At 40.5% G+C, this 23521-nt stretch overlaps 1 protein-coding gene across 1 annotated transcript; it reads right to left on the reverse strand.

Moving 5' to 3' along the window:
- Positions 1-1224: 1224 nt before the first annotated feature.
- LOC133822594 (uncharacterized) lies at positions 1225-6097 on the reverse strand. The gene is made up of 6 exons (XM_062254972.1): positions 5509-6097; positions 4432-4576; positions 3670-3930; positions 2912-2993; positions 2497-2690; positions 1225-1786 (listed from the first exon to the last, which is right to left on the reverse strand). The coding sequence occupies exons 1-6, from the start codon at positions 5793-5795 to the stop codon at positions 1514-1516; spliced, it is 1242 nt and encodes a 413-aa protein (XP_062110956.1). The 5' UTR covers positions 5796-6097; the 3' UTR covers positions 1225-1513.
- Between the last annotated feature and the right edge of the window lie 17424 nt (positions 6098-23521).

Raw genomic sequence — 23521 nt, forward strand, 5'->3', positions numbered from 1 at the left:
TTATCGTATCAAGTTCTCACATTTTTTATTTTAGTAAACATGTGAATGAGAATCATTACCACAAATTATTTTCATTCACATTAAGTAAACATATCATTATGGCACGTTTACTAAACTGGAATCAAAAAATAAATTAATGGGAATAAATATGAAAAAATCATTATCATTTTATCATCAGGAAACGTAATTGAAACGCTTAAATTGACTAATTTATATTTTTTGAAATATAAAGTAATTATTTTATAATATATATTTTCAAAGGACAAAATTTTCTTTCAATTTTTTTATTTATAAAATATAAAATAACAAAAATAAAGGTCTTTATCCTAAATGACATTCTTTAGATAATTGAAGGATAATCATTCTCATTCTTTCCCTTCTTATCAAGTTCTTTCATTTTTTATTTTAATTCACATGTTCTCTCACTTTTTATTTTAGTAAACATGTGAACAAGAAAGGCTACTAGTTACCACACACATTATTTTCATTCACCTCAAGTAAATATGCCACTAAAATATTGAAATATCATTCCAGTAAAATGCTTCTTACACCATTTTGGTGGAATGGCTAGTTCATTTGAAAATAGAAAGAAAAATCATTCCAATACCAGATTGAAAAAAAAATTAATAATTTTTTTATCAATTTATTTTATTCATATGCATATTCCATTCCATTTCTTCATTTTCATTCCCTCTAACCAAACACCACCTTAAAACCCTCTACAGGAACTTCAAAAATTCACAACCCATCATCTACTACGACCATTGGCATTTTATAGATAGGTTTACAAGCACACCAAACTAATGACTTAAAAAGCAAATAACAAAAAATAAAATTGAATTAATGAATAAATAAACGGAAAACAAAGCATTTAACATTGATGCATTGAGCCCTTGCTTCTGACTGCTTAGTCACATACTACACCATGCCCTCATCCTCATGGAAGGTGTCGGTTGAGCCCACACTCGCAATATGGGAAGAGTCTTCACTGTCAATGAATTTAGGAATTTACACAAGCTTCAACCGAAACTGGTCAGATTTAGTCGGTTTCCCAGCTGAAATAACACAACCATCTACCTGGCTAGATCATTAAAGCATAAAAATTTATAATGGGCCTGTAAAGTAACTACTTTCAGAGACCGCATGATATCATCTCTATCCCAAAAGAGCCAGGCTGGTCAGTTTTGTCCACCACTAAAATGCAATAAGTTGGTAAATAAGCAATTAGTAATAGAAATTTTCTTATTATCAGTTATGCCATCCCTTCAGGGCACTTAAAGATTTACAAAACCGTTAGAGAAGTAACAGAATTCTATCACTTACAACATTCTTAACAAATATGGACCCATCTCTTCCTCTTCCACCTTCTTCCATTTCCTCCACTTTGCTTTATTCGCAAAGAGATGGTGTCACTCATTAGAAAGAGCATACTACAAGACTTCTATGGTGGCAGTTGCATGTGGAAACTTTACTATGCCATGCAACATTATTGTAATGCAACAGGGTCATGTACCTACTTTTGATTGCTTTGCGTTGATGAAGCACCACGTTTCCTCAGCTTGTTCAAGATGCATGCCATAGCAACTTTAGCACCCAAACTAGGATGACCACGAGACAGGCAGATTACCCCCCCGAGAAGCAGCAAGCCCTTTGCTACCATTTTCTTTGATGGTTTCATTAATAATTTTCTTTGCTCGACAATAATTGATCCATGAACAGTATTCGATGCTGAGATTACTTCTGAGGTCACACTCACATCATCTGTATCTTCTAATCCAGGTGGAACCTAAGTACAAGAAAGCATCAGTCAAGTAAACAAAAGAAAGATAAATATGTTAATATTCTCCTGAGGGTCGACTAACCAAAACAGGCATGACTAGGGAGGATATAAAATAGGGGAGAGTGGGAACAACTAAACCAGACGTTAATTATTCATTCTATTGTTCATATTTATTTAATTTTTTTTTTTGTGTTAGGTTAAGCATCCTTGGGCCTCGCTATACATTTTCTCAATTCCATTATATTAATGGTCCTTATGGTTGAATTTTCATACCATCGTGTGATTCCAACGGACACCATAGATGATCAACTTCAGTCTCCCCTCCTGTAATCTCCCTACACCCGCTCTATTCTTTCTCTCACCATTCCTTACCCTCCAAAATTCAACAATTACAACCAAAAGATTAAAGCAACCATTTTAACATCCCACAATCACCATCGAGTTATGTAACATTGCTGTCTACCTAAAAACTATTCAGGATCAGCAAGCTTATAACATGCACAAAACCCAGGAGTAGCCACATCACTGACAAACACTAACCATCAATATAGAACTAATATTTATCATAAAAAAAATAAAGGAACCACATTAAGCAACTCAAGTAAAATTAAAGCAGGTTACCAGCATCATTACAAACAGGAACAAGATCCATAACCAAGAAATGGTATGAGGAACAAAAAAATAAATAGGCAGGTTAAGTTCAAGGATGTTCTAACCTTTTTAATCAAAGTGACAGCACTAACGGAAGAAGATTGAGGATGTCTGACAGTAGGATACTTTCGTAAGGCACTATCCATTTTACAGACATAACTCCATATGCCCTTTGCGAAAACCAACTTTGCCATCTCCACATTTAAACCAGCATCTTCTTGATGAAACATTCTGATCTCGCATGCATTTCTACCAGGAACTGTAGTAAGAAGCTTGGAATCAAAAAACTACCGGGCAAAAAGAGTCCCTTGCTAATTATTAATTCATTAGATGATTTACATTTCAACTGTGCGGTTCAAAACTAATTTTATCAAGGCTTCTGCAGAAAAATGAAAGTAGCACAAAGCAAACGTCTCTTTCTTAACAAGACTTTTTAAAGGACAATTAAGAATGATGGATAGGTACTATTTGGAGACTTGCCTTTTCTGATTTGCCAACCAGATCTAAAAACACTGACACGAACATACTTCTTTTGCTTTGGTGCCATAGGATGTTCGCATTCCTGTCATTACAATTATATAAAGAAAATATATAAATAAATAAATCATCAGTAACTAAATTCTCCAAATGGAGTGAAAAAGACAATCAGAAAGCCAAAAAAGGTTATAACAAACTAGTAATATATCTGCTTATTCTAATCACAGACTTAATTTTCCTAATTAGGAAAGTGGTGCCACTCTATCACCCTGAGGCTAAAATTGAACATGTTTAGTAAATAATTGTGGAGGCTCTTTTTAGAGCAATCTATATTTGGTGGAAAGTAAGAGAAAAGCTAGTGGTTTATCTCTAAATAAAGTTCAGATTTTTGCTCCCAACTACCTTGGATTTAGGGTCGTCTTCATGCTTAAGAAGTTGTAAAAGAATCTTGGAAAACGTTTTGTTTAATGAAAGCAAATATATGCTTCTAGATAGCTTTCAGTTAAAAAATAAATAAATTAAGTAGTTTTAGTCAGACATACTCAGAGATTGGCCTTTGGTTGCCCTAGATTAGTAAGTGCAAGGCTTTCTTTCTCTTAAGCCATTGAAGCATTGTCCTTCACCATCCATTCTTTGTTTCTGTGCTCTTTTCTTGATTTTTTAATGCAATCATCTCTTTCTTATATATGTGTGTGTAAGATCTGCTCATAGCTCAGTTGCAGTAATTTACATTAAGGCTTAAGACTAGGGGTAAAAATTACCTTAATGAAACAGTAGAATGTATTATCCTTGCCCTCCCACAATCTCCAGGCTAAAATATACTCTCTAGGTGTCAAGAGTGGAAATTTTTTTATTGTGCAGCCAATTTCTATTCCATTGTTTTCATCCACTTGTAACTGTTGATGCTCTACAATTGTTCTGTCCCACTGCTTTCTGTAATCATTGTCCATATAGAAGTCTCTCAATAACTCAGTAGAGCAATTCTCGAATACGGTAACACTCAAGTATTTCAAGGGAACATCCTGAAAACAAAAAGAGTCACATGATTTAATAAACTTATTTGTCTAACCGGAGAAAATAATACTTCAATGCAAGTACTTGCATGAATAAATTAAAATTATCAATCACAACACCAGCCAATTAACTCATTACCAATTAGACAGACAGAACAACTATAAGAAAAGTGACACACAAATGCTCACCAGAAGAGGATTTTTTCAAATTAAAATAATAATAAACTCTTATTTTAATAATCATACAGGAAAACAAGAGTTTTTTTTTCCTTTGATTAGAAATAAATCCTCTTGTCATGTGATTATTTGTATGTCACTTTTCTTTAGTTTATTTCACCTGTCTAATTGTTAACGAGTAACTAAAATGAGAGGCTTTGGTTTCTTTTTCCTTATTATCATTGTCAGATTTGCAAAATGTATCTGTAACAGTATCCTTAAATTTGAATATATAAGGGATGAATTCATTAAATGAATCTCAATACCAAAACCTAAGCTGAATTGGGGATTAACCTTAGACTTGCAGCATTTAGCACTGTAGGAAAGATGAACATTTCTTTTGTCTACAACACTCTCCCACTTATCATTCTCACCATTCTTCTCGTCCAAATTCTTCACCAGAAACAATAAATCTGCATCCGAGACAATCTCTGAGATCCTGCAAAACCATATTCAACCAACAAATCAACAACGCAATCACAAGAAGATACCTCACCGTCAAATCAACTTATCACAATATAGAATAAACTATACTTCAACACTGGATAAATCAAAAGTAATAAACAAACAACTACACTTCTGCTATCTCTTTTTTCCATCTAATTACTCGATTAACATAAATATCATGATCTTAAATTCTTTATTCAAAATCTCACATATACATTGTTGCGAAGGCAAGAAGCTAAACCTAAAAAAAATCATCAGAATGCCAAAATGATTACTTCTTTCTATAATTTAGGTTCTTGAAACTCAATCTTATACTGTCAATGGCTTGATAGCAATCACTGTCAGCTAATATGCGAGCTTTACGACAGACTATTTGCATCAAATATCAATGCAATAACTGAAATCGCTTTCTCTAGAGACTCAAACAAAGAAAATTGTAAACTCAAAATACAGATATTAAATGAGGGTAACATGAGCAAAGGGTTCGTGCACATTATCATAGTTAGTTAACAATTTTTCAAATTTCACATAAAATGATTCAGTGAAGTTTAATTTGGAATATACATATATATATATATATTATGAATATGGAAGACTCACTGTTAAAAGATATGAATGTGAAAATGTGGTTACCGCTCATGATGTCAATGGTGTCAATAGTCCTTTTCAACCAATAAATTCTTTGAATTTCAACTCTTTTCTTTTGGTATTGGAAAAATGGCAGAAGCATACAGATTTCATATTGAACAGTGAAAAACATTACAAATCATACAAAACCTATACTGCATAAACTAGATTGGTGAAGAAAGTAAAAGTAATCCAGTGAATAATTGAAAGCCCAGTAATAAAAATAATGAATTTAAAAGAACTGAGACAAACCCAGATTAATAAAAGACAAAATTGAATCGATCAAAGTCAGTTTACCCAAATTGGGGAGTCGGAGAAGTCGAGACGGCGGCGGGAGTAGAAGGCGGGGCGAGAATCGACGACGAAGACAAAGAAGAAGGAAAAGAAGAAGAAGAAGAAGACGAAAAACGAAATTGGAAAGAAAATCTTCTAGAAAAGTGCCAGAGCAAGATGAGAAGGAGAGCAAGGAGAGTAGCCCAACCCCCATGGACGTTTTCCCGCCAGAAGTCGTGGGAGGAACCATAGGAGAAGGAGGTGAAGGCAGGAGGAGGAGAAGAAGGAACGAAATCCCAGAAGTTGGCCATGATTTTGGCTCAGTTGCAGTGGTTATTGTTATAGTTATTGGCTATGGCTGGCTATTCCTCTGTTGAAGAAGTCGCCCTCGAATTTGCATAACTATACACGATGAACAAGGACAACAGCGCTCTCTCTCTCTCTTAGCTCGCAAATTTAGACCAAAATAAAAATTATATGATACTTAATTACCAAAACGTATACAGTATTTATAAATTTGGGTTGTCTTTGGTTTGGAGGGTGATATAATAAAATACATTTTTTCTAGAAATTAGTGTAATAAAAATAAAATAATTATAAATTAATAATACATTGGGTGACTTATCAACCAAGTTTCATAGCGTTTGCCCCGAGAGCAAGCAAAGCCATTATCTCTCGACTACAACTACATATACTCTCAGTCTCAAGTCTACTCTTGTATTTTGAATTTTGGTAATAGTAAGGGGCAAATTTGGAATGTTAATATGGTTGGTCCATGTGAAATTGTCTACTACTCTAATTTCTTCCTAGGCCTTGCATTTATTTGAAATATAATTTTAGATAATATATTTTTCCAGGAATTTTTATGTGAGGATCCATTTTGCTCCCACCATGTTGTCTTCTCCTTAGATGTTGATGTATAATTGAATGGAGTGATTTGAACAAGTAGTTGATGTACAATATATTATGCAATTTATTTATGCTGTAGAGTAGACTAGTATTTCCTTAATTTTATTTATGTATAATCTTGATAAGACTTTTATTATCCAAAGCCTCCATCTTCACTTACACCAAACATAGCACCAACGACCAATTTTAGACTATGTTTGGTAGGAAGAAATGAAATAGGATGAATGAAGAGTTTATGTATGATGAAGATTATAATGGATGGAGAGAATAATAATTTTTCTTTATGCTGTTTGATACGAATGATGAAGTTGTAGGATAGAGATGAGAATAATTATTCAAATTACTATATTATTATTTGTAACATAAATATTTCTTACTTTTTTAAAATGACAATAATGATATTTTCTATATTTTTGTTGACTTTTTATTGAATCCTTCCAAAAATGAGAGGATTGAATTTTAATAGTTTGGAGGGAGAAGGTCTCCCTCCATCTTTCCTCTCCCTTCATCTCTCTCTCTTACCAAACAAGAGATTCTCTCTCTCCCTTCATCTCTCTCCCTCTACTCATCTTCATCCACCCCTCTCTCCTCTCTACCAAACATAAAGGATCCAAACAAAAAAATGGATGAAAAGGCATAAGAAATAAACAAGGGAAAATAAAAAAAATAAATGGTTTATACTTTTTTGGACCCTGTGTTTTGTCTCATTACTTATTTGGACTCTGTGTTTTGATAAATTACTTTTTGGAACATATATTTTGTAAAATTATTAAAATAGAACCTTAAACTTGATTTTGGTCAATGTTTTCTCTACTAAAATCACAAATAATTTACCAAACTAACAATCTAGAACAAAATTAAATCATTTTGCTTAAAAACTATGTTGTTATATTCAATTTTTTTCTTCATCAAAATTGAGTTTTTGGTTCTATTTTAACAATTTTACAAAAATAGGGTCCAAAAAATAATTTGTCAAAACACAGGATCCAAACAGATAATGTGACAAAACACAGAGTCCAAAAAAGTATAAATCCAAAAATAAATAAAAAAGTTATTTACTAGCAAGTTCTTTAAACTTCAAATAATCTAAACAAGAGAATGGATGGAAACGCAAACGAAATAAACAAGAGAATAGTTTTACTTTGGTAAATCTCTTCTAAGTGTGTAGATAATAGAAATGATTAGTTTTATCGATTTGTTTTGTTAACTTTAACGGAATAAAATAAATATTTAACGAAATATACTTTTAAAAATATATATCTATTAATTACATTAATATAAATTCAAATATTATAATGTAAATTCAAATTCAAATTCAAATGTTATAAAATATCATTATTATTATAATAATATATAATATAAGATTAGATATTTAATAATTATATTAATATAAATTTAAATGTTATAAAATATTATTTTGATAATAATATATATAATCATTATTTTTTACTAATTATATTAATATGAGTTCAAATATTATAAAATATTATTATGATAATCATATTTAATACAACACTAGAAATTTAATACTTACATTAATATAAATTTAAATATTATACAATATCATTATAATAATAATATATAATACATAGTCTTAATTTTTATAAAAAATTATCATTTACGTATAAAAAAATTATCATATTATATATATATATTTTAAAATATTATAAATAATATTTTGGTTTAATTATTTATTTAATATGCTTAAGTTATTTTTTTATTTATAATATTATTTATTTATTTGAAATTTATATGAGAATGATATAAATTTAATAAAAATAATTAATAAATTCTATAAATAAAACTAAATAAATAGATACAAATTATTTGTATTTAGTATATAAAAATACATAATTTTACCAACAAATTATTATTTTTATATAAAAATAAAAGTAATGTAAAGTTTACTTTTTCAATCTAATCAAATCAATTGAATAAGAAAGAATAAAACATGAGGTTAATCAAATTAAAAAGTAAAAAGTGAGAAGTGATCTTATGCATTAATTTGTATGAAACACAAACGATTCACATCACTCCTTTTAATCTTACATCGACGACTAAGTAAAATATCATATGGTGGAGACGAAAGTAATACCCTTACATAAGTTTTTACATGTATTTTTTCTTTAGAAAAATCTCAATGATTTATTTTATTAAAACACATTATATAAAATTAAATTAAATAAAGCAATTGTTGAGATTGATTAAATATAACGGTTAAGATGTTTACACGTTGAGGTGCAAAACACTTAACGGTTTTTGCTTAAGGAGAAGTGAAAATATGAGATTGTGTAGAATGCATATAAATGTGACTTTTATGTATCTAAAGTGATGCAATGGGGTATCCAAACATTCCCAAAAAGTTAGAGAGCATTTGGAAGTGTTTTGAGACAAGTCTTGGAGTGTCAAATCAAATGCATCGACGATGTGTCGCCTCTTAGGAGACGAGGCGACATGCCGCCTAGGGCTTCAAGACCCTAGCTGAGACAGTTAGGCGAAGCGTCGCCTGGGTTGATAGGGGTGTACGTACAATTTACGTAAGATACTCCAAATGATGTATTTTAAATGTTCTAATCATATTGGTTAAACTAATGATGATACCTATACTATAAATATGGGTTATTAGAGTTGTAAAGCCTTGATCACACTTTCCAACTATCTCTCTTGCCTCTTTCTCTCTCTAGCTTTCTAAGAGCAAAGTTTTCTCCAAGAAACTCATCAAGCTTTGCTTGACTTGCATGAGCTTTAAGGTTTGTTCAATCCCAAATCTCATTCTACTTAGTTGAAGCTTCAAGCAATAAAGGACGAGTTGAAATAGAGATTTTGGACAACAATATTCTTATTGTGTATAAGCCTTAGAAGTTCCTCAAGTTTGAAGATTCAAGTTGCTCTAAATCAAATGTTGTATCTATCTAACCCTAACTTTCTTTTGTTTTACTCTATTGTGTTTTCATTGTTAGTATTGATGATTAAAAATTAAATGTTTCTAAGTTCATCTTATCATCATTTAATCACTTAGTTTCTTATTTTCAAGATTGTCATTAATACCATGAATATGATTATTTGATTATCAAGATTTGCATTTATATTTTGAACAAGGTTCTTGATTAGCATCTAGGGTTTCTATTATTGAATTATTCTCATTATTAATTGTTGATTTAGAAAGTGTAAATCCATATATTTTGGTTTTTTATGTCCTTGCTGGACGAAGCAAAATATTTTATAAATTTTATTTTGAAAATTTTCTAACTATTACTCAGTTGTGCTATTTTAACTTATTTACTTATGTGCGATCATGTATACCCTATATGCCTCCCAAGTGATTGAGGAGGTTAGTCCTTGGTCACTTTTCAAATAACTAGTCTTGCTCGAGCTAACACAGCTGCTCGAATATTGTATCATATAGCAACATACTTATAATTTTGTTTAAGAATCACACATGTTAAGTAATACTTGTTTAATAACAAAATTGACAATAATGAGTGTGTTGAGCACACTCCCTTGCTTATACCTCATAATAAAATAGACAAAACATGTCTATTGAATTTAGAAATTCTACCAGCAATGCATGTTTTTTAAGAAAAAACATAAAAAATTGAATTGAATTGGTTATTGGTAATTTATTAAGGGAAAAACATGCTTAAATGACAAAACATTGTCTAAGAAATTTTCTGGTTTGCAAAAGTAATGGGAAATACGTGCCTTACAACCAAAAAATGAACAAAGAAAATAAAAGATGGGCAAATCATGCCATACAAATAAACCTAGAATTGTTCTGGTCGATATTTAAGGTATGATTGGTAATAGTGGGACTGATGCCTATCGTGTCCTTGTGCGACCAAGCGAACATGTAATGCCCCAAAATCCCTAATGAGGTTTAAGACCTTGATTAGGAGGGCAGGAGGGCCATAATTGATTTATTATGTTATTAAATTATTATATGCATGTTTATGTGAATTATATTATAATATGATGATGAATGCATGCATGCATATGGGTCCATTTTTAATTATAAGGGCATTTTGGTAACTTGGCCCATTGAGGGCGTAATTGTGTATTTTCATGCATGTTGGTGAATTGTGAGTGAGACCACATTATATGTGGATTTGTTCGAGCCATTCGGCATGAGACGATCTTTGAATGAAAGTTATCGGTCTGGTCATAACGGGGTTAATTTCGGGATTCGGGGTGAGTCTCGGGGTAATTTGAGGATTAGAACATTACCGGGAATTAAAGGGTAATGGGATATGATTTATTAGCATTTGGGAATAATGGGAATTGGAGGACATTAATTATGATTAGCGGGATTAGATGGAAAATGACTATTTTACCCTTGGGGGCTGTTAAGGAAAGAAGATAAGCATAGGGGCATTTTGGTCTTTTGACCTAGAGGATATATATAACTTTAAGAAGTTGTTGAAGCTTAAGAAAAACAGAGTGTTTCCTTTCCTCTCTCTCCCCGATTATCTCCCTCCCCCTTCCTTTGGATTTTTTAAGCTCAAGTTGAGGGTTCAAGCTTGGGAATTGAGGCTTAAGGGTTTAGGCTTGTGTTCAGCCATTGAGAAGGATTCAATTTGAGTTTAAGGTAAGGTTTTAGTTCAATTTTCTGGTTCCTTACTCAGTTTTTGGTGTTAGTTTTGAGGTTGGAGTTTTGATCATAGGAATGAGAATTTGACGAGGTTTTGGATGGTTTAAGGCTTAGTTTTGTTGGTTATATGATGGACAAGTTGTGGTAATAGTTGGGACCTTTGCTTTGTGGTGTTAGAAGTGTTTTAGTGAGGTTTTGAATTGAGTTCGAAGATGAAAAACAGGGGATTTTTGGCTGGGTTTTGGGTGGGGTCGCAGCTCTGTTCTAGAGCGCTGCGACCTAAGCTTGATGAGGAAGCAATGGGGTGCTGGAAGGCCGTTGGGCTGCGACATGGGGAAGGTAGGGCCGCGACGCTTGTGGGTGGCTGGAGTGCAGGCGCCTCTGTTTAGGGAGGTGGGCCACGACATGGGGGAAGGCTGGCCGCGACCCTTAGTGGCATTTTTTGCCAGAAGTGTGTTTTCATCGTGGGAATTCAACCTTAGGCCTCGGGATCGTTCCTACTACCCAGTTTAGTGGGATTTGATGTTTTGGAGGTTAGGTCTTGGTCCGGGAACCTTTTATTGGTTGATTTTATTGATGGAATCCCATATTTGTTTATGACTAGGTGACCGCTAAGGGATCAAAGGATCGGTCGTTCTCAAGGGTCGTTCAATTGTTATTTCTCGCTCGAACCAGAGGTAAGAAAACTGCACCCAGTATGTGATGCATGTGATCATGTGATGCACGAGAAACATGTGGTTAGGGCATGCCATGAAGGTTGAATATGAGATTGATCAGAGCTTGAGTCTCTGTGTTTGTGCATGATCCTAATTATGCTAGCAATTGTTAAGTAAGCATGTTGAATGCCCTACATTTGGATATTTGACATATGATATGTACCTGATAGCATTGCTTACTTGTGCGTGGCACTGACTTACTAGTCAGAATCGACAATGGTGTCAGAATTGACTGTGAAGCTGTGACTTACTAGGCAAGTTCGACAGCAATATTGAGCATTGGTCGTATGCTATTGACCTATGAGTTAGGAGCGGCATAAGCGTCATGAACGCAGAGCTGAAAAGATTAGATCTAATCGACATCTGCATTGAATGACTCATCATGAGCATTAATGTCGGACCGACCTCAAGTTTGATGAAAACTATAAGCGCTTGTCTAATCTATGGCTAGTCACTCAGAGTCAGGGCCAGAATGTTAGGAGCGAGTTTCCTAATACGCAACGGAATAGTGGTGGGGTTGGCCCAGTGTACAACAAAATTTTTGTAACATATCTAAACTACCTTTAAATATGCGGATCCATTAATATACATACATTAATCATAACCAAGTTAAGAATAGAAATCATACCTCTTGAAGCCTATCAAGTGTCCTTGCTATCTTTTCGTAATAAGAACAATCTTCCTATCCAAGCTGCTCCTAGGTACTCACACCAAGATCTTTCACAACGTTCTCTACACCTCAAGAAGTGTGTGGGCACTTAGAGAATGAAGGATAGTTTTTTTGTGATTCTACTTTATGTACTCAATGCATGAGATCAAGAGAATATGCCAGAGAATTGGTTCTTTATTTTTCAGGGAGGAAAAAAATATCGTTCTATTTTTCACAGAGCGAATAGACTTAGTTGTCTTAGATATTTGTATATTTTCTTTGTGGACGCTCAATATTCCACGCCCATAAAAGAACCAAGACGTGTGCTAAGGTCCCTTAAAGGCCTAAATGCATGCTTGAGCCACGAGACGCTTGGGCCACCACCCTCTCGCAACGGCCTCACATGCCTAGGACTGTGCCCCGCGAGATGACCTCGCGTGCCCAGGCTCATGCCCCAGCGCCCGTGGCCTCGCGTCCAAGCGCGCGCGGCCTTGCCCAAAGCATCCTCGGCCTCGCGCCCCAGCGCCCGTGGCCTCGCGTCCGAGCACGCGCGGCCTCGCCCGAGCATCCTCGGCCTCGCGCCCCAGCGTGCGTTCGGCCTCATGCCCCGAGCGTTCCATGCCGTGCGAGGCTCGTGCCCTTGGGAGCCACGCCATCAGGTGGCCACGCGAATGAGGCCATGCGAGGGAGGCCTCGCGAAGGGGACTCGTGAGCAGCTTGGGAGCCACGCCATCAGGTGGCCACGCGAATGAGGCCACGCGAGGGAGGCCTCGTGAAGGGGACTCGTGAGCAGCTTGGGAGCCACACCATCAGGTGGCCACAGGAGGGAGGCCTCGCGAAGGGGACTCGTGAGCAGCTTGGGAGCCACGCCATCATGTGGCCATGCGAGGGAGGCCTTGCGAAGGGGACTCGTGAGCGGCATGGGAGCCACACCATCGGGGGGCCACGCAAGGGAGGCCTCGCGTCAGGAGAGCCGCGCCACCAAGGGGCTCGCGAGGGAGGCATCTTGCCTCGCACCCTTAGACATCTGGCGAGGCCACGTGCTGATCACCTATGCCCGTGGGTGGCCTCATGGTGCTTCAGGCATCTCGTGCCAAGGACCCGAGAGCCCCACCTCACGCCACGATCATTACATGCACCAAGTGTCCCATTCCCTATACCTTGAGACCCCTATGCTTAGAGGCTCCGGTACGAGTCGAATGGAACATACTTGTACGATCTAGTACTGGGTACGGCCGTTAAGACCCTGTATGTCGAGTACGAACACCACTACCACCTGCACCACTATGTATGTCACCACTCCTCTGACATGGGTACGGACAAGTAGTGGAGACATCCTCCTGACGCCTGCCCCTGTACTGGATGCAAGACCACAACCTCTGAAACCTCTCTCCTGACAGAGTACTTATGTACCACTTGGTCTCCTGGACCACCATGTATCCAAGGCCATTAAAGCCTGCTAAAAAGAGAACCTCTCTCCCACATGGGGGGGGGGGGGGGTTGGAAAATTTACTGTAGCAAATGCTTGAGAGTGAATGAAATATTGATTTCTCCATTGTTGTTTTGCCATTGTTCTTGTGTTATTACTTAAATTTCAACAGCTTTCTTATTGACTATCTTTACTTTGCAATTTTTTCCAACTTAACTTAGTTGACGAGTTCTCACCGTCAACAGTTTGGCGCCGTCTGTGGGAATGTAAGTTCCAAGCTACTGTTCTACCATTACTTCCGGCCAGAAGAAATGCCAAGGCGTTCAAAGCGACTCAGGGAGCCACGGGAGGTGGAGGTCCACCTTACCGGAGTCCAGCTGAAGGCCTCCATGAAGGACCCTCCTCCACCCAGAGGCGTGGAGCCCCCAAGGGACCCTGGGGTTCATGAAGGTGATAGAGAGGCCTCATCACCGACCGTTCCACCTGGAGAGAGTCTTCCAATAACACCACCGGAAAATGCTAATGAGTTACCTCTCCATAAATCACCACAGGTACCGAACTCCAGCCGGCAGGACCCGGGCCCCTCTACCCGTAGGCGTGATAAGCATCCCCGGGTCCATTCCGTGAGCTCGAGTTCAAAATCTCGATTCTATGAAGAAGAAATACGTGAGCTCCACCGTAAGAACCAAAGGTTGGAGACCACCCTGGAGAACATGCAAGAGGTGCTGAATGGCCTATTGCAGGGCAAGTCAAGCGTGACCTTGCCTAAGAGGAAGGAGAAAGGTCGGGAGGGGGTGGAGACCACCGTACCAGTAGATGATGGGAGGACCCGGCACTCTACCAGTAACACCCCCCGAGCGAAGTGACGCGAACATCCTGAACCACCGAAGCAGGCCCAGAAACCAGAGCCAAGGACCAACGTTGCCCCTCGCAACGAGGACGAGGTCACCTCTAAGAGAGCACCCTCAGATTTACGGGAGGATCTCAATAAAAAGAGGGCGGGTAAAGGGACCACGCCCCCTATGGCACCTCGGGAGGGCAAAGGGGTGGGTGATCCTAACCCGTCCGCTTTAAAGGACTCCCTAAGCAAGAGAAGGCAGGACTTGGACACAGAAATGAAGAGCCTGCGAAGCAAGATCGTCATTGCCTCAGGAGGTCAAATTTTTGAGGAGGAGTTCGACCATGAGTCACCCTTCGTCAGGGAGATCCAGGCCATCAGGCTCCCTGCCAACTTTAAAGAGCCCCACATGACCCCCTACGAAGGAAGCACATATCCGAAATATCATCTAGATACATTTAACGACCTGATGAAGCTGAGGGGAATTGGCAGCGGGGTGAGATGTCATTGCTTCGCTGTCACATTAAAAGGACCTGTGTACAAATGGTTCAAGAGGCTTAGACCGGGGTCCATCCGATCTTGGCAACAACTTTCTGATGAATTCCTCCAGCAACACCACGCTGTGCGAGACTACGCGATGCCAGGCACCAACCTCGCCAATGTGAAGCAAGGAGAAAACGAGAGTCTGAAGAGCTATATCCATAGGTTCAACATGGAGGCGGCTAAGGTAGGAAGCCTGACCCGCCGAGAGCTGAAAATGGCCATCATGACAGGAGTACGCCCAGGGAGCAAGTTATGGGATAACATGCTCAAGAGGGAGGTCACAGACTTGGATGATTTCTACGAGCGGGCACAAAAGTACATTCGCGTGGAGGATGGTCACGAGAACCTCAAGGCTGGAAAAGGCCCATCACCCCCAAAACCTTCAGTCCGGGATAACCAAAGCGGTGCAAAGAAGAAGGGGGTTTATGAGGGAACGAGGGATGATCGACCCCGGAAGCACCAATGCTCTGATGAGCACACACAGAGCCCCTACACCTTTTACATTGACCTCACCCACGCGAGGGAGGATATTTTCATTACGAACGAAAACCAGGTCCCTTTCAAAAGGTCCCCGCCAATAAAGAAAGATCGGTCTAAAAGAGACCCCAGCAAGTATTGCCAATATCACAAGGATATCAGCCACACCACCGCAGAGTGCAACCATTTGAAGGTGGAAATTGAGGAACTCATCCGCAGAGGATATTTGGGCAGGTATGTGCGCAAGGATAGCCAGAGGCCAGAAGAAGGAGTGTCCCCACCACAGGCACGAGAGGTGGCCCCAGAAGTGCAAGGGGAGGTCAGGACCATCTTTGGAGGACCAGGATTCGGAGGCGATTCAAGGAAGGGGCGAGACAAGTACGCCAAGGAGGCCCGACGAAGTCCACCACCTTGCGTTTTAAGTTTGGAGCAACGCCCCCCAAAAAGCTTCAAGGGCGAGAATGACTCAATAACTTTCACTGAAGAAGACGCGCAGGGGGTGCATTTCCCTCATAATGGCCCCCTGGTGCTAATTGCCCAACTTGCTAACATGAGGGTACATCGGGTCTTGGTGGATAACGGGAGCTCTGTGGACATCTTGTATCGACCGGCGCTGGAAAAGATGGGATTTAGCCTCCGTCACCTAAAGCCTTGCACTGCGACTTTGTATGGGTTTACGGGAGACTCGATGCAACCCCTGGGGGCAATTGAATTAGCCCTCACCATGGGGGAGCGACCCAGGCAAACCACCGTAATGGCTAACTTTTTCGTGGTGGATTGCACCTCAGCCTTCAATGCGGTATTAGGGAGACCCTCTCTGAGAGAATTGAAGGCGATAAATTCTGTGTATCACCTAGCTATGAAATTCCCAACCCCCGGGGGAGTATCATGCGTGAAAGGGGAGCAGAAGGAAGCGAGGGAATGCTATAACCGCGCAACCACCAAACCATCTATACCGATGACAATGGTTGTGTATGAAGGAGTGACCCACACAAGTTAGACCCGCACAAGATTGGACCCTCGGGTTACAGAGCCTCTCGAGAAGTGCTACCAGCAAGGCTTCGGCACTCAGGGCAACAAGAACCTATGTTTAGTTTGTTCCTCGTTTTTTTAGCTCAAGTAAGTAAGAATCAAAGAGGCTACCTAGGTAACCTCCTAATTAGATGTAACCCCTTTTATTTACAAAGTTGGCTGTAAACCGCATGCTATGAATGGAATTGTTTGCAGCTTCATATGTTGTTTTTCTTCGCTGCGCGGGCATCAGCCAAAGTGCTTGCCGAAATAAATTTCACCAAACACTTGGGGGGCAGGACATGAGGCAAAAACATACAGTCAACAGGGGGAACCTAAAAAAAAAAAAAAGGCTCCTAAAAAGGACCCTCTAACGGAGGATCCTAAAAATGACCCCTTGCCCTCCTAAAAAGGACCCTCTATCAGGAGGATGGTAAAAAGGAACCTTTAACGGAGGATCCTAAAAAGGACCCCTTGCCCTCCTAAAAAGGAGGCTCCTAAAAAGGGCCCCTTAACAGGGATCTTAAAAAGGGCCCTCTATCAGGAGGACCCTAAAAAAACGATCCTTCATCAGGAGGACTCAAAAGGGACCATGACCCTAAAAAGGACCCTTTAGCGGGGGATCCCAGAGGGACCACTTATATCAGGGCCTTAAGCGAAGTCCTTACAAGGCATCCCCTGGGTTCACAAGGATTAGCTACCCTTGTGGACATCAAGGAGGCCAAAGGGACTTACAAAAAAAAACTATGGTAACGACAGTAATAAGTCTAGAGCAGCCACCAAGCTGTCTAGCCAAAAAGGGTCCTAAAAGAGACCCTTGCAAAAATAGTACTATGAATAACGACAAGAAGGACGCTTCTCGCAACAAATAATAAGCGCGCGCAAGAATATATAAGAGGATAGCTAGGACCCAAGGGGTCAAAATATCCTTATAAAAGTAATCAAAAGGCGCCAAAAGAGGTCCCAGTGAGCCCTTTCAAATGGGCTCCTAAGGATCTCCAGCCTGGTAAATAAATGAGGGGAACCAACCAAACCCCATTATACAGGCTCAAAAGGGTCTCAAATGCAATAGAATAAGAGATAAATAGCAACACATGTATATATACAATGAAAAAGAAAGTTTTGAAGACAGTACAAGAGTTACAAAAGAAAAAATAGTAAGAACGATAATATTACAACGACTCAAGCGAGCATACATCTACTACGGGCTGGCAGAGGTGATGAAATAGCAACCTCAGGGCCTCCTGCCCCAGGCACTCCACTTAGCCGCCCGGGTCACGGCATACTCGGCAAAGGAGGAGAAGTCAAAATTGGGATCCTGCCTCCATACGCCAAAGAGGGCGCGCTCTATAGACCTATGCTCAGTAGTCGCCCTCTCCGCTTCTAAAGAGGCAACCCTCTCCTACGACGCAGCAACCTCAGCTCTAGCAGCTTCAAGATCGGTCTCTAGGGAGGAGACCCTCGCCTGTGCAGCAGCCGCGGTAGCCTAGGTACCCTAGAGTTCTTTCTCTAGCTGGAAACCGTGTCCTGCAGCCCCGAAGCCTTGGCAACCGCCTTCTTCCTCCTTATTGACGAGTTGGCAAGTTTGGCCTGAACCCTTGACAATTTGTCCTTGGTTTCATTAAGATCTCTCTTAAGCTCATGAGCCCGTGCTGTGAGATGGTCCCTCTCGATGCACGACGTGGAGAGATTGCCAGCCGAGTCGACAAACCGCATAGCCACAGTATAGGCCTACGCAAAAAAGTTAACAACAGCAACAATAAGTGACAAAAGCAAAAGATATGTACATAAACACCTATACATAATAGGACCGACGCGAGGTGCATAAACTCACCCAAGTCATGGTACGCCTTAGGTTCTCCCTAAGGTCTGTCTGAGCAACATTCCCAAGGCCATTCCAGTCAGATACGGGGAGGCTCGAGGCAAGTTGGATGTATCGCTGCCCATAAGACGTCACCATCCGAGTCACCCAGGGCTCTCCATCCGCACTAGGGGCACCCAACTGAATGAGGACAGACGACCCGCTCGCCAAAACGGAAGGGGGCGCGGTGAAAGTGGAAAATTGAGGCTCTAGTAGATCAGAGGGAGGCTCCAGAAGGTCGGCGAAAGAAGCCCCTGATGGTCCAGGGTCGAGAGGAGCTTGAGTGAAGGCCTCGTAGCCCTCAGGGTCGGGGCAAACATAACACCCCGATGCGACATGCTGGCCTCGAGATTGGAAGGCTATGTACTGATCATAAGGGTCATAAGGGGGCATCCCCCGGGGGACGAGGATAGCTGGTGAGGTCCCCCGCGTTCAAGGGGGGCTTCCCCCGGCTCATCCTCAGCCTCACCTTCGTCTGGGGAAGGCTTTGCCGACGCAGCCATTGTCTTCTTTGACCCAGGAATTGACCACAGGAACTTGGGGTCCAAAACCGGGGATAACTGATGGAGGTTGAGATTTTCCATGGTGAATAAGAATGCCGCCTTCTTCATGGCGGAGTCAGCATTAATGAGGTCCTTCACGGCGTCCGCCTCCGATCCAATGACCACGGGAACAGCGAATTGCTCTGCATGATCCACGCCATTGTCAATATAAACGTAAGTACAAAATAGTAAGTTCTAACAAAAAGAAAAGGAGGACTAGGGTACTTACTGGGGGTGGCGCGAAAGCGCTCGCGGACAGAGAGAGGGCCCTCTACGAAAAAAAATTCTCATTTCCAAGCCCCCGTATTGGACATTGAGCCGTCTATCAAGGGGAGCTCGTTATTGGCCTTTTGCAAATAGTAGAAGCCCTTGGACTTGGGAGAGGCCATGAGGTTGTATAGGAAGTGCACCTCTTGCGCTGTAGGAGCACGTTTAGACAGTTGCTTGAACGCCACAAAAAGGCAGCTCAAGGTCAACCAACTATTGGGTGACAGCTGAAAGGGGGCCAGGTCGAATAGTTAAGGACCGCTACGAAAAACGGGTGCAAGGGGATGGTGCCACCCGCCTTCAAAATGTGCTCGCTAAGAGCCATGAGGCCAGGCCTAGGGCGGTCAGCCCGGCATGTCTCCAGAGGAGCGTATAAGGCATATTCTGGGGGAACATGATAATGCTTCACAATTTCTTTCAATTTATTCTCTGACATATGCGACACTAGCTCGGACGCCAGTAAAGGAGCATCGTCCTCTTCATGGATAGATACCTGTCGTCATGCGCTCGGCATATCTACAAAATCAAAAGAAAAATGTGAGGAAGGAACAGAATACTTGACCCTCCATTTTTTCTTCCTAGCAAGAGTCTTCCATCGAGGGAGTGACTGCGGAAGTGCTAAGCTAGGAAAAACCGAGACTAGGGGCTGAGGAGAAGCAGAGGCAGCCCCATGACAGTCATCAGGCGAGGATGGGCTGGAAGGCTCAGGCGGAAGGTGTTCCTCCATAAACTCCAACTCCCTCTGCAACTCTAAGAGGGTCACCCTAAGGCTCGCTACATGGTCATTAAAGTCTGGGGGACAGGTGCTCCGTCTCCTCTCGACACTGAGTCAATTTCGCTCTCCACCACCCAAATTTTACGCCTAAGTTCAGCCATGTACTCAAGATGGCGGATACGGGCCTGCCTTAGGGAGTCATAGTCCTGGTGAGGGTTTCCCTCAGGGGACTCTGAGTCTGAGGACAGGTCAATAAGCCCCCGGAGGTATGTCGAACGGGCCGTCACTGGCCATGAGACCTCGTCTCGAAAGCGAAAAGGGGTTCACATATAAATGAGGGGATGGCTACAAAACACAAAGGAATAGGCTTAATATCTCTAGATGCAAACGTCCTAAATGGCCTACTGCAGGGTATAAAAAAGAGGGGCATGCATATGGTCAAACTCACTACAAGCTCAGGCCAAGGTACCCCATCCCGAGTAATGCTAATTTGGACCCGATGAATGTGAAAAAAAAATATATATACCTCAAGCAGATAAGATGGAGTGTTGTCGGGGTCGAAAGGAGGTTGAGGGCCAAAAAGCACCAAAGGGTCGAAAGTACGCGTCTGCAAGAATAGACCAAAAGGATGTGTTAGCCTCCAAATAGACATGCCAAAAATTAGCTTATATATATATATAAAAAAAAGTGAATGATGAAAATGAAGTGAAAAAATAAAATGAAGGAAACTATGGCAAAAGTGAGGTTGTGGGGGATTGAACCCCTTACCTCTTGAAAGAGGAAGGATTCTCCAAACCACTAAGCCAAGGAAGTAAGATGAAAATATTAGGCCTTGCATGAAGGCCTATTTATAAGAATAAAGGAGAATAGTCTTCAAGAGCACCTAAAGGTCCTCTCCTAGACTGGGGGGCAAGTGTGGACGCTCAATATTCCACGCCCATAAAAGAACCAAGACGTGTGCTAAGGTCCCTTAAAGACCTAAATTCATGCTTGAGCCACGAGACGCTTTGTAACGCCCTGGTTAACCAAGACCGTTGCACTGTGTGTTTAAAATACTTGCTAATCAAGTCATTTAGACAAAGTGTGAACTCTATACCATCATCAGAGTAGGAATAAAAGATTTTGGTCACAAACAGGCTATTTTCATTAAAAATGACGGTTTTATACATGGAAACTCAAAACAGGATTTAGACGTCTTAGTTACAACAAATTCCAAGAGTTACAAATACTTCAAGCCACTCTAATGGCAAAATATACATTTTAGGTTTCCGTCCCTGTACAATTTCTCGACCGTGGCGGTCGAGCAGCTGACAATGTACACCTCTCCCCCAGAGCTCTCCAACTCGTGGTTGATTCAGCCTACCCTTGCCTTTACCTGCACCACGTAGCACCCGTGAGCCGAGGCCCAGCAAGAAAGCATGATAACATAGCAAGATCAACAACACCTATCAAATATTTCACAATGCTCAACCAGGAATTCAACATTTCATAACATTTATCCAATCAGTATTAACTCACAACAGAATAACAGTTTGTCATCCAAACAGCCAACAAATCACGTTCACAACACAATATTCACGCTCACAATCAACAGTTTATCACATCATCAAATGATACTCAGGGTCAGCGCCCTTAGTTGCACCCTCTATTTAATACACTGTCTTCGGCTTTCTCGGGCCGCCCCCAGTGTAATACTCATTGACTCCGGCCAGCTTAACCAAGCTTAGTGATAGATAAGCTGCCTCAGCTACTAGTGGCCGAGCCGCGCCCTGCGTGCAAATATTGATTCCGACACTCTTAGGCCGGTTATCGCATGTCCCACGGCATAATAATACCATCTCATGACATGATATACAAATGTAGGGAGCTCTTAGTCTCATCGTGTCCACATGGTTAATCACATTCACATAACAATGCATACAAACATAGGGAACACTTAGTCCCAACCTAGCCACATAATTAGGTGCAGCTTTCTTACCTGTATCCTGAGCTTCCGATGCCCCAAAGCCGCGAGCATGGTCCTCTATCCCGAGCCTCACCAAAGACCTAGTCACAACACAAATAAAACATCCTTTATCACTAACCAATCCAAAACTACTTCCCGGAACCAATCCCACACTCTCGGAACCCCCAAATCCCTAAAACAATGCACCGAAGACATCCCCCGAATCCCCGGAGCAAAGGCTCAAAATTGCAAAATCCCATGTCCTGAAATTGGCCTAGCGCCGCGGCGCTTCCCTATAGGGCCGCGGCGCCCAGCAAGTCAGAGAGCTTGCTCTGCCCAGGAACAGCCTCGCGCCGCGGCGCTCCTTCGCGAGCCCAGAAATCTGGGTTTTTCCTTGCGTTTTTCCCGAGCCTAAACCATTCCAAATCATTCCAAACAAATACCTAAGCCCAAAAATCAATTCAGAACCCCAAATGAACCCTCTAACAACCCATAAACGTCATAAACAACGCCAATCACACAAGCACACCCCAAGATCCTATCTTGAGTTTCAAATTCCTAAAACTTTAACCATGGCTTCCAAAACTATAAATCATGCTTCAAAAGTCTTAAACCACACCAATTACGAAAATTAAACATGCTAAAGATTCTTACCTCAATCAAACTCAGCTTGAACTCCTCCCAATTCCAGCTCCCAACCTCTTTCCTCTTGATTATCCTAATTGAATTTCCAAGTAAAACCAGCCATATTCCCTTTAAGTTTTCCCATTCAATCTCTGAAAATTCAGACTTAAATTCAACTTTAAACAGAGTACAATTCTTACCTTTGAGCAATCCTAGCTTAAATCTGGTTTTGGTTGCCTCAAACTCCTTTGAATCTCCTCCTAGGTCACAAGTTCAACCCCTTCTTCATTTCCCCTTTCTTTCTAGCTCTTTCTTCCAAATTCAGCATAAACCAAAATATAACCAAGTGTAATACGTATTCCCTTCTCCTTCAGCTGATGTAATCCAAATCCTTGCCTAATGACCATTTTACCCTTCCATCTATTTCCCATTCCAACTAAACCTCAAGGCCCTTTTTGTCATTCCTACTTCCTTACAATTCTACCATTTATCCATCTAAACCTGTTACTCTCTATGGTTACTAACAGTTACACAGGTTACCAAATTACCAGTTACCATTATCTCACAAGAACTAAATTACAAAATCCCCAAAATACCCCTAGACTCCTCCCGAGCCGGGTATAAAATTCCGTTGTGACTTTTGAGTTATCTAGCTCTCTAGGACCGCCTCGGCACGTGCATCACATCGACATCAACACATCCACGTGGTACAAATATAACATAATTATCACGTTTATGCCCTCAACGGGCTAAAATTATCACATAACATAATACACATAGTCACGCATCTCAAATACTCAAATAGTCATATAACATGCTTTAAATCATAATTACATCTTAATCATTAAATTCACACATACTTCCCATTATGCCCTCCAGGCACACTAATCAAGGCCCTTAAGCCTTATTAGCAAATTTGGGTC

Source organism: Humulus lupulus, chromosome 3, assembly GCF_963169125.1.
Source record: "Humulus lupulus chromosome 3, drHumLupu1.1, whole genome shotgun sequence".
Taxonomy (NCBI): domain Eukaryota; kingdom Viridiplantae; phylum Streptophyta; class Magnoliopsida; order Rosales; family Cannabaceae; genus Humulus; species Humulus lupulus.